The sequence below is a fragment of the Macrobrachium nipponense genome, chromosome 29, assembly GCF_015104395.2.
Source record: "Macrobrachium nipponense isolate FS-2020 chromosome 29, ASM1510439v2, whole genome shotgun sequence".
Classification (NCBI taxonomy): Eukaryota; Metazoa; Arthropoda; class Malacostraca; order Decapoda; family Palaemonidae; genus Macrobrachium; species Macrobrachium nipponense.
In genome coordinates, this window is record NC_061092.1 from 37,923,385 (window position 1) to 37,935,884 (window position 12,500).

Genomic DNA, 12,500 nt, shown 5'->3' on the forward strand with positions numbered 1-12,500 from the left:
CTAACCCATGTATTTGTTCATAAAAAGTAAGTGTCGTCTATAGCCAATTTAATCATTCTTCTAAATTTCTTCATTGTGAAGGTACCAACGCATTCATCGTTATCATAGGTTTTGGACGTTAAAATACCGATGGTTTCACTCTTCGGAACGTTGGTATAAAGAGGAAATGTCCAAACTGGCCATGAAATTTGTTTCCCTGCAATTTCATACCTTTAAACTCGTCAAAAAAGTCATACGAATTATTTTAATGTATGGTCATTCTTGGCATATTTATTAATATAAGGAAATATGTATTTGGGCAGTTGATAAGTATGAATTTTATATGCAGAGACGAAAGGTCTTTGATGTATACCAGGTTTGTGTATTTCTGGCAAATCGTACATTACTCCTGGGTTTGACCCTGTAGCATATGAAGTCTTTGTACTGCGATTCGCATATTTTGTTTTTGTTTTTAAAGTTTCCTTAAGTACTGGTTTAGTTTGTCTTCTAATAACATGTTCCTCTTTAGCGGATCTACATGATTTGATTTTCTAATGTTGGCAGGGTCCTTAAGAATTTCTCCCATTTTCTAATAAAAAAAGCATTGCCACTTAACCAGTTGCAAGCATTTTAATGTGTTGCATAATAATCCTTGACGAATTAGGTATCGATAGAAAAAAAAGTTTATGAGACTGGACCTGAGTTCCAAGGTTACCAAGTGGTCCTTTTCACGAACTTTTAACTACCACTTTACTTCACACCCAGCGACACATATTGGAGGCTTTGCATTGCCTTATAAGGAAAATTGCTGTTCCTTTAATTCACTGTGGTCAAAACAGGGAAGTTAGATACTTCATTGTCCAAAAACTAATGCTTACATTTCCATACATTTCCATTTCCCTCATTATTCCATCCTTGAAAATATGGAGCAGCCCCTGAGGCATAATTCGTTATTGTCAGTCACTTTCACAGCACTTCACGCGTATTTCCGTCTAAATATATTATTGCTTAAGGTGACGTGTATTTTAAAAGCTTCTAATTGCTACTAACAGAGATCCTTCTAGGTCTTAGACTCTCACCCTTCCTATTTCTTCTTTATCCATGCTATCATTAGGTTTGCACGATGTTTGTCTTGAAATACCCCACCATAACTGTTTCATAATTATTTGACTATAAATCTAATCCGAAATTTATTGCAAATACTCCTCACTTAATAACCGCTTCCTCCTCCTCCTCCTCCTCTAGTAACTTGAATAAATTATCTCTCATTGTTAACCTTGAATAGTCAGTGAAAAGAAAAACGCAATTTGCAATTGATCCATCAGCCAGAAAAACGATGGATATGATTTTACAGTTATCTGGTTAAGCAAGAATCATGAACTCCAAAATGAATATGGGGAATGTAGATTTTACTCTCAAGATATTAATTTTTCAAGCGAATAGCGGAAGATATTTAAACTCTTGGATACCAATTAGTGTCCTTGTATTAAGCTAATAGCGTAGAGTATATTTAACTCAGATACAAAAGATTATCATTATATATTTACCGGATAGTAGAAGGTAGATTTAATTCTTAAGATATAAATTATTGTCTTCACATTAACCGCATACCATCAGTTAATGAACTGAATTGTTGTAGTTCTCATCTCTAGTGAATTGGCATTTGATGATGATAATAATGGAGAGAGAAAACAGTGAAAATGTTCCGGGGCACTAACCTTGTGTAAATGTGGCAGCCTCTCTATCTGGTAGTGCTTTCCATTCTTCACTGAGGATCCTAGAGGACTTGGAGAGAGTCCTTCATGTACCACAGATCCCGGGAAGCGCCCAAGATTCCTGCAGCTGTTCTTCATGTGACCCAAAGAGATATCTTCCGTTTCGTACTTCCTGTAAATTATGTAGGCAACGTTATTCTGTCATGAGAAATTGCAAGCAACAATTTCAGTCGGTGAATTATGATGTTTCAAGGAAGAGCTTAGCAAAGAAATTCGGTGTTGTAATATGAATTTTTAACATTTTCAAAGAACTTATATTTTGTATTGTACCTCCATGAAAGGTCTTCATATATATATATATATATATATATATATATATATATATATATATATATATATATATATCTAGATATATATATATAGCATCATCACCACTTTAGTCTATTCGTTCATCTCAATCTGTAAGTCATGAATTCGAAGCACGGGAAAGCAGGCATAAAATTAGAAAGTAATTGATTTTAATGTTATAAAAAAAACAACGCTGCAAGCGTATCATTGACTCAATAATATAATTCAGCGTCATTGTTCGTTAAGTTTTATTGCTTAAATTAGTATATATTTCCTCAGAACGAGACGAGGGGTCATGAGTTCGATTAGAAAGGTTTCTGATAAAATATTGTCAAAGATGTTAACAAAAGTAAAGAGTAAAGAATCGTTAGTAAGGATTGGAACTGCATGTAATTATATAAACAGATGAAATAAAAATGTAATATGACTAAAAAAAAAATGAATACGAAACATTATAGACTTAAGCAAGGTCGAGATGCTTTACTATAGTTTACCATAAAGCTGTAGACACGTCCTTTAAAAAGTGAAATCTGGGCGCAGTATAGAAAATGAAGTTTTTTGAATGGTAAACTATAACAAACCTTTCATCGATTTTTTTTTTTCTCAAATTACTGTATTAACATATGTGCTCTTACTTGTCGTTATTGTTTAGTAACCCGTGTAAAACACTGCATTGTCACTGAATACTTTATTAAATCTTCATTCCTAATCACCATTATCACCACTACATGGCCATTAAAGTTTATCGTCGTCATTGTCATTATGAGATAGTTTAACCATTTGACAGTGAAGTCTACAACGCTGTTACCAAGACCCACCATAGGTGGTGGACTTCCCTCCGCTCGCCTCCTTTGATGGGTGTATAATTAGTAAATACACTTAGGAATATTGATTTTTAAGGAAAAGATAAAAAAGGTAATGGGAAAGTACCGGCTCTTCCAAGGACCTATATGTAAGTGAAAAAGAGCAACATTTTCTCAACATGAGAAATGTTCTTTGTTTCTTTCGGATTTCCTTCATTATCACGACCTTACCTGCTGAAGAGGGTCCACGTAACTTCAGAAGATGACTTCATGTTTTTCTTGACGGATACAAGAGTAGATCTCACGCCTGTTACTGAACCAGTGTTTACTTCCACCTGACAAATTATAAGGTGGATTATATTTTCAGGGAGAATTTAATAGGCAGTCTATTAAAAGAAATTGAAAAGTATAACATTTTGTAACGTAGATCACCCAAATATAGATGTAGCTGTTGTTATCTTGGCACAATTTTTTATTTGATGTTACAGAGGCTTCCAGAGTAAAAAAAAAAATTAACTACAATCAATTCAAAGGTTTGTTCTATATCTGCATGAGTAGCAGTCAAGCTAAGCTTAATTAGGATAGAACAAGGGTAGTCACTGGCTCTGTGAGGAAGATATTTAGTTTCTGAAGTAAGGATAGTCAATACGAAGAACAATTTCTCTGGAAGAACCTTAGAAAGGCGAGGCTCTATGCTGTATTCCTAGCCATCAAAGGCCTTTTATTTTTTTTATTTATTTATTTTTTTTTCCAAAAGACCGTACCTGCCGAAATACCATACTACCAGCAACGGAAGTTATAAACTTCGCCACATAGGTAGTTGTAGGTGCAGTTGGCCGGAGAGTGCCGCACACTACCCTGAACGTGGTTAAAGACTTCAGAACTAAGGGTCTCTCGACAAACTGAGATAAGTCCAGGTTTCCAACGGCTACGACCGTGTCTGCTTCGAGAAGCCCGTGGATGTCGCTCAGATCCAGTAACCTGAAAGGAAGGGAAAAAAAAGTGTTACAATTGCAATTTTTATAAATATCTGTTGGATTTTTATACCGTGCGGCTAAAATTAACGAACTATATAAAAATCAGAAAGAAAATCGACACCCTGCGGAGGTACTGACTAGTTATTAAATGACGGGAATGTAGGTCTCTATAGGGTATTTCCTTGCGGATGCCATGTTTACGATACTAAAGAAATTGCGTTTCAATTCAGTTTGCTTTGTATAAATAGTAACCAGTAAGAAAGGAAGGGAACGAATTTATTAGAAAGTTATCATAAAAATCACGCTTAAGCATGCATATCAGCCAATGAAAAAATACTCAAAAATGAAAATAAATATGTGTTATTACAATAAATAGCATGATGTACTTACAAATATTGCTGTACATTATTTCGAAAAATAAATTAAATAACTGTACATAAAAAGGCAGTATTAGAAAATATTTAGCAACCTGCCTAAACATCAATTGTGCTTATAAACCAATACATAAAAAGAAAGCGGTGTTGCAGATAGATATGAAATGTGAGTATCTGTATATGCTTATATCTGTGTTATTGTTGTTGCTGAGGTGCTAAAGCAGTACGCAAGATATTCATGGCTGAACTCCCAGTTAATCATCCTTCAGGTAGTTTTAATTTAACAATCCTGTAAGTTCAAGTAATTTCAGTTACTTGAACTTTATAGGATGCACTACAATATGTAATTACATAACAGTATGTAAATAAATAAGAACTGCAATAGATATGGAAAATAATCTTTGAATTGATTTATTTAAAAATCTATGTAAATCTTAGGATTATGGCATTCTTCTGTCGTGGAATAGTTGCTGATAATCGTAATTTTTCTCAAGTGTAGAGATAACGTCTTTGTTTCGTCATAAAAGGTTGAGAGGTGTAAAAATGTATTTTAATATCGTTAGTCATTTCAAAGGGCAAACTAACATTACCATCGGATGTGACTAACGATTTGCAAATACATTTCTACACTTCTCAACCTTTTATGACGAAACAAAGACGTTATCTCTACACTTATGAAAAATTACGATCCTCAGCAATTAATCCACGACAGAAGAATGCCATAATCCTAAGATTTCCATTTATAGGTTTGGAAATAAGCAAATTTTCATATTATTTTAGTCTTCAGGTAACTGTGACATACTAATTCTAGGCCATCTGCAACCAATTGTTTCCCACGATAAACATAAATTATGTGAGATCGTGAGATGGTTATAATATACAGAGCCGTTAAATAGCAAAAGGTGAAGCTTCTTAACCGGAAATTGCGATTGCCAGATCCTTTATAACTGAAATGAAAGCTGGAGTGGTGGAAGAAACAATTTATGCATATGTATATATATACATGCATATATATATATATTGTGTGTGTATATATATATGTATATATATGCGTGTGTGTATGTGCAGTGTGCATAATTTATTCTTAAAATAACATAAGATTAGGACGAGATGATACAAAAAAAAGTCTTATTAATCTCTGAAGCTCCCGGTTCGATACTGTGTATGTCCAATATGTAATTAATAAGAAACTGCCATAAATATGGAAAAGTAAGGGAATATCGTATTCGAATTTAGAACAGAACAAAAGGAAGGTGATATATTTTTACAGTAGATTGAAAGAATTTTGAGGTAAAACCTTCATGTGGAAGGTCACATTTTGCTTCTTTGAATTTAAACATATGAAACTAACTTTGATTTTTGAAGTGAAGTTTCTAAGCATGCATATCTCATATATTTCACATGTATTACATTTATTGAAATAAATTTTCCTCAGAAGGTTTGCTTTTGAACACACACACACACACACACATTATATGCTATAATTCTTGCAAGTTCAAGTAGTTGCTAAAAGGAAAATACGGGGTATTTGCAGTCAAAATACACACTGTCTGTTTTCGGAAATAAAAGGCGGACCAAGCCTTTTGACACCACCCGTTACGGCAGCATCCTGAAGGAGCGGAAACGTAAAACGTTGTCGTGATCACTGGGGCAGGAAACTTGGGCACAGAACGACTTTCTTACCTCCCCTTTCCATTTTAGCCATAACATTTTTGTTTCTTTTTCTTTCTTGTTAGATATTAATTGTATTGAAATTTGGGCACAGAACGACTTTTTTTACAGCCTCTTTCCATTTCTGTCGTAACCAATTTTTTTTGTCTTTCTTTCTTGTTGAATATTAGTTTTAAGTTTTTAGGGGATCTCAAAGACTATAACCAATATTCTTCTTTCATTCCCTGGGGACCTTTTAACCTGTATATTTTTCATAACGTCACTTTTGATCAGTTGGCTTCATGTGATTGTAGGGATCAAGCAAATGCTTGCAGAGGTCATTTAATTGCCTCCCAGAAATATCTAAAACTTAACAATTTTCTTTAGGCGCTTCTTCTCTGTTGTTGTTAGTAAAGACATCTCGATTGAGAAACATCCGGCAAAAGCATGTCAAGTTATTCCAGCATTCAAAGACCTGGCCGTTGCATCTTTTATGCAATATTGTATGCAGAGCCTAAACGCAAGCAATTGCAGTGCAGTCCATACAAGTCATCTCATTTCCTGAACATCTCTACCGCATTTCCGGACGAGACTGTTTTTGTTGCATGAGACAAGAGCTGTTATTGAAATGCTGCCAGATTGACAGAACAGCAGCAATCTCTCTCTCTCTCTCTCTCTCTCTCTCTCTCTCTCTCTCTCTCTCTCTCTCTCTCTCTCTCTCTCTCTCTCTCTCTCCATTAAAGTGTGAAGTGAGCAGATTTCGTGTAATGCAATCATCTACGTGACGATTCTTTAACATGATACCGCTTTTAGAGTTTTACCTAAATTTTTTGTCTATTTATATTCTGAATTTTTATATCGCGAATTTCGCCATGTACAGTTAGGTAAATTTTATCCATTACATTCGTTCTTTTGTAATTCCGACTCATTTGTAATTGAAATGATTTAAAGGATCGTAAACATCCCATGGATAACGTTTTTAATGCATATTTAGAATATATGTAGTTCTAAATCAAAAGAGAATACCAATTTTAAACATCCGAAATGTATTGCAAATCGTTTGTAGGATTGTAATTTGTGACAAAGTGTCTAAAGTATTTCCAAGTATAGTCCTTAAGATGATAATGATTTCAAGTTGAAAGATTCACATTACCAGTCACTTAGGATTTGATTCATTTTACTTCCCATGATTTTTCGTTTCAGACAGACGGCATTTCATACATATAAACATACACATGTAAGGAAAGAAATGAGGACATCTGTCAAATGTTAGCTTTCACATGACTCAAGGAGCTTATAATGATAGAGAAATATCTCTCCCTGCATGAAATCTTTTTGCGATAACCCTCGACCCTACTTAGCCAGTCAATGGTCAAAAAGCTGCTCGGCGAAGTCATTACTTGTTACTACAGAAGTACCCTCTCTCTTCTATTTATAAGAGTCAGAGTGATGTGCGTGACGCTATGAAATATTAGTTTTCAAGTGCTTTGAAGGATTATTTTCAGTCTGTGCTAACATTTCATAATCTTTATTAAAGTACCTACTTATGTTTTTACTACGTGATTTGCCGTCTTTATCTTTATAAGGGTTGTAATCCATCAATTTTACATTTATGTATTTTATGTATGTATGTTTCTTATGTATGTATGTGTTTGCGCGTCCACTCATGCCTGAGTTTAAACATGAAGCGTTTAGCAGTTAGGTCAATCTCCTTTTCCAAATGTCTAGTATATTTTGTTGGCTCCATCTTGAAGATCTGTCCTATGGAAAATGTTCATAGCGTTATAGTTGTTTGTAAATTAGCAGGTCGCCTTACAATTTGGGGGATTTGTTATGCTAATTGACAGCAATAGTTAAGTTTCAATCATAGTCATATGATTGTGAGTCAACGGGGGAAATCGGTTATACTTTTGAGATCTTAGACAATTATTATGCACATCAGTCTGTAAAAATTTGCTGGTTTTATCTTGGGCGATTTGCCTGTAACAATACTTTTGTCTAATAATTTCTCAGCACCACAACTCTCTCTCTCCCCTCTCCCCCTGTTATATGAATTTACTATCTCATTCTCTTACATTCCTGTTCTCCCACACCAATTGCTGTTACCATGGGAGTGCTGCTTTCCAAATCAAAATTTTTACTTAAAAATGTTTCCATCATTTTGTTACACATTGAATTGTGGTAGTGCACAGTACAGAAAAAAATGTCTTTTGATTTTTCTGTATACACACACGCGAACACATACACACACATATATATATATATATATGTATATGTGTGTATTATATATACGTATATACATAGATATATATAATATATATTAAATATGATATACATTTATATATGTATTTATATGTGTGTGTGCGTATTCTCCTTGTGGTCCAATGGTAACAAGACTGCCGTCAGCAGCATAATTTGACCTGACATCCAAAATATTCCATTTTGTCAGTGTTGAACTAAGCAATGAAATATGTTCCTGCTTGTGTGTCGGGAAAGAAGAAAAATTTGCTTTTACATGGAAGGTTAATTTGCTCGGGCAACCCCGTTTCAAGAAAATAAACCATATATATATATATATATATATATATATATATATATATATATATATATATATATATATATATATATATATATATATATAGTATGAATCTTGTTAATGAGGTACATATTGCATAATGGAATCCCTTTAACCTGGCATGTTCTCCCTCCCAGAATGTTCCGCCGCACCTTGACACGAGACGCTGACATATCCGGTCGCGACAGAGATGACCTCATTGACTGACGCAATGAAAGAGCTCTTTAACGGGTTAGGAAAGTGGCATTACCCGATGCACTTGCATCCGGAACATGGTCGCACATTACAAAATCCTACGGTACAAATAACCGTATAGAATTTTAGTGCTTTTTTATTATTCTTTTCTAAGGCATGTCTTTTCGAAAGCGGCCATTCTTTAGTTGTTTTTGAAGATGTTGGATTTTAGAATATGTTGGAAATATGAAGTTAGCGTATCTCTTCCTCTTTCATGGTATTTTCATTTTGTCTATGAGTTTGCTAAGAGCTGAATTTTTTTGATAAATTTGTTCCAGCAATATGTGATTGAATTTTGACCCGTATTAAATTGGTGAATTTTTGATAGTGTGAAACTGATATTTTGACATGTCATTTTAGGTTTAAAATGTTACCCTGCCATTTTTATGGTCTATTTAATTTCGGCTTTAGAAAGTTTAGAGAATGAACTTTGGTAAGATAAAGAGAAGTTGTTTAATAGCTTCTGTAACTGAACTTCTATCGAATACAGCAGTCCGTTTTTGTTTTTGTTTTGGGGGGGGTGGGGGTGGGGGGGGCTGGTAGCGTTACGTATTTCGCGTTGTGCACTGGAATTATTACTAAAGGTTTTTGCCGCATCCTTTCGGTCCCTAGCTGCACCCACATTTAGCCTTTTACTTTACCTTCGTTCCCGCTTCCTGTCGTAAGTCTTGCGCCCGACCTCACTATTACAATTAGTGCAATTGTGGTGATTCATCCCAACTCCATCTTTAGACCCTTGTGCTTCATTTTCTTGATTTTCTGAATCGATTTATCTTGATGCTCAACCCGCTATTAACTCTATTTAGCGCTGAAACTGCCCCAGTGTTTGGTTTGGCAGCCTAAATTTCATAAAATATAATCCTAAATTAATTAATAAAACGGTTTCCGAAATGTCTGGCACCATTGATAAGAATTTCTCTCTCTCTCTCTCTCTCTCTCTCTCTCTCTCTCTCTCTCTCTCTCTCTCTCTCTCTCCAGATGAGAAGTTTGGGGCGAGCTAGTAGAATAGAAATGTCGACCTGAATATTCACTTTTAAATTAATGTTACTCACTCCTCGCCGTAGTTAGCAGCAACGCACTCTTCATAAGCAGCCACAGGAAGGTCGTAGATCTTCCAGACGAACACTTCACCCTTCGTGGTGCCCTTCACACTTGCAGCCACAATCACTTCGCCGTCGGTAACCTGCAGAAACCCGACTTGTCCTCGAAGGCCCTTCTGGTCGAACTCGGCGATGAGGGACCCGTCAGAGGTAGCTGGAATGTGGAATTGTTCCGAAATTTACAATTGTATTCAAGAGTACTTGAATAAATCAGATCAAAATGATGGCAAACTAAAAAATGAACAAATTGTGTAGTACTTGTAAGGAATATCAATATTTGAAAAGTTTAAGAGTGTAATGGAATAAATGAGTGAGTAATGGATAAAGGCATTTACAGTTAATTATACCTGAAATGTGTGAATTGGTTAAGATAAAAAATTAGTGTTAGAGAAAAAATAAATATATTATACTATAAATATACGAACTGACAGAAAACAAACATTTGTTTACGAGAAAAAACAAACTTATATTGAAGAAATAACCCCCTGTATTCAGTATGAAATAATACCTTAGATTTATATAAGGGATGGAGGTTTTTAAATGCGGGTGTGTGATATTGTCTCGGAAGACAATATTTTTGTCATCAACTGATTATGACTTTGCGTGGAGGAAAAAAAACGAATCCTGGGCAAATAAACTAATAGGTAAAATGATAATGTCAGGATTACCCACATATTGTGAACTCGATGATTAGCCGATCTCTCTCTCTCTCTCTCTCTCTCTCTCTCTCTCTCTCTCTCTCTCTCTCTCTTAAAAAAAGAGGTTTGAGGGCTACAGTGATTTGATCTCCAATGTTGTAAATGAAATTTTTACAATATCACATTTTGCGGAATGACAACGAAAGCAGAGAAGACGCTTTGTCAGGTAAGCGTAAGAGAAAATCATACTTAAGGAGCCATTTCCTCATGGCAAAGCTGCAATCTCAATCTTGCGCAATAACACAGTCATTCAGCCAGATTTGCTGCCAAGCGGCAGTACATCACTTCCATCCGACAAAGAAATTTTTTGCTGAATACTGCATATCCTTCCGGAAATAGTGTTGTTATCGAATTATGTTTCGGTTTTACGGGCTGTAATTGGACATTGACAAATAAGGCTGGCTATCTTTCTTATGTCTCTCTCTGTCTGTCTATCGCTCTCTCTGCTCTTACGTCGTATTGTTCCCTTGGTAAATGGAAAATCCTGTTTCATATATAGGTAGGGTGAATCTGTAGGTTGCTTAACGATCGGGTGTAGACTGTATTTATAGAGTATTCACAAATAAAACTATGGAACTGTCTGATTTATAGCTAGCTCGCTGTCGAGTGGATAAAACGTTTTTAGCAGCATCCCTTCGGCTCCTAACTGCGCCCACAATTCAGCCTTCTATTTCACCTTTTACTTTACTTATAGTATGTCGACTGCCGATCTAAATGTGCCAGACACATTGCCGTTATAGTAACAGTACACGTATACTTTTCGTTACATAAATATGAATATAGATATTTCGTTGCATTCCCGGATTACCTAACATTCATCAATTATTTTAAATTCATGGATAACTTTAAATTCATTTAACTTGCGCCTTACTTTAAATTAATTAAACTTGCGCCTTACTTTATATTATTTCAACTTGCTTCTTATTTTAAATTGTTTCAACTAGGTCCGTACTTTGAAATAATTCAACTTGCGCCTTACTTTAACTTAATTTCTTACTTTGAATTAATTTTTCTAGTGCTTCACTTAAAATTCGACGATACACAGATTATTTTGTTTAGAAAACAGGTCCCATAAAAAGTGTGTCAACGTAATAATATATATCATATGGAGACCTACTTCAGTCCCAGCCCAGTATGTAAGTAAACTGTGGTCTCCTCTGGCGACTTTCCCACAATTACTGAAATCACTTGCAATGGAATCTTAAATATAGACCGTAAGGTGGCTGTTAAGGATGTTTGTTGAGTCACGGAGGATGTAACGGAACAGCAACCAAACCATGTCTTGCCTAGAATTCCCCATATCGGATAAATATCCTAAGATATCAGAGTCCATTTTATTGAAGACGTTCTCCGAGACTTTAAGCTTTGAACGCTGGATATTCTGTCTTAATGATATTTTGATTTGCATAAATACCCGCACACATCGCGAAATGTGTTCGTTGTCATATAATCTATTTCTGAGAAAATATATCCATGTCATTTGCCTGGATCATACTCTTGTTTTAAAGCCTTTCACCAGTATTTTTTCTTAGCTTTATGATACTGTTTTTTTGTGATATGAATGTCTCTTGATTTAAGATTTCAAGTCGTTCCTCAATTGCATAATGCATTCTCGGCTATAGAGAATGCACAGTTTTTTTCCCATTCACACACTTTCTCAATTGGATGTTTAAGATTTCATCATTTATTCATGAGCAAAGTATCATGCATTTTGTAACCTCCAAATTTGAATTTCATTTCGTATGCAGACCAAATTAAACATTTAGTTAATAGTTTGAAAATATCCGCTGTTAGCTCTGTAAGTGCTATTTCGTAAGTAAGTTTATGAAGGTCCCGTAATTATGCAATGCTCCGTCGTATATTGAACAGTAACATGACTTTGTATTTTTGTAGGGTTCAACGGTAATTTTTTTTATAATCGTCTCATGATGGTTTATCCAGGGGGCTGATTCCGTTTAACCTTAGTTAATAATGTTTATGTTCTCTGTGAAATACATTAGGTACAGTATGATTCTTTCATTTCATATATATGATATACATATATATA

General features: G+C 34.9%; 1 protein-coding gene across 1 annotated transcript in view; it reads right to left on the reverse strand.

Moving 5' to 3' along the window:
- Nucleotides 1-12,500, reverse strand: part of LOC135205958 (uncharacterized) — a 42,534-nt gene that overhangs the window by 18,360 nt on the left and 11,674 nt on the right. Inside the window, exons 2-5 of the mRNA XM_064237145.1 lie at nucleotides 9,708-9,909; nucleotides 3,610-3,826; nucleotides 3,077-3,180; nucleotides 1,698-1,866 (exon numbers count right to left, since the gene is read on the reverse strand). Of these exons, the coding sequence (XP_064093215.1) occupies nucleotides 1,698-1,866; nucleotides 3,077-3,180; nucleotides 3,610-3,826; nucleotides 9,708-9,909 (692 nt within the window). The remainder of the gene's footprint in view (nucleotides 1-1,697; nucleotides 1,867-3,076; nucleotides 3,181-3,609; nucleotides 3,827-9,707; nucleotides 9,910-12,500) is intronic.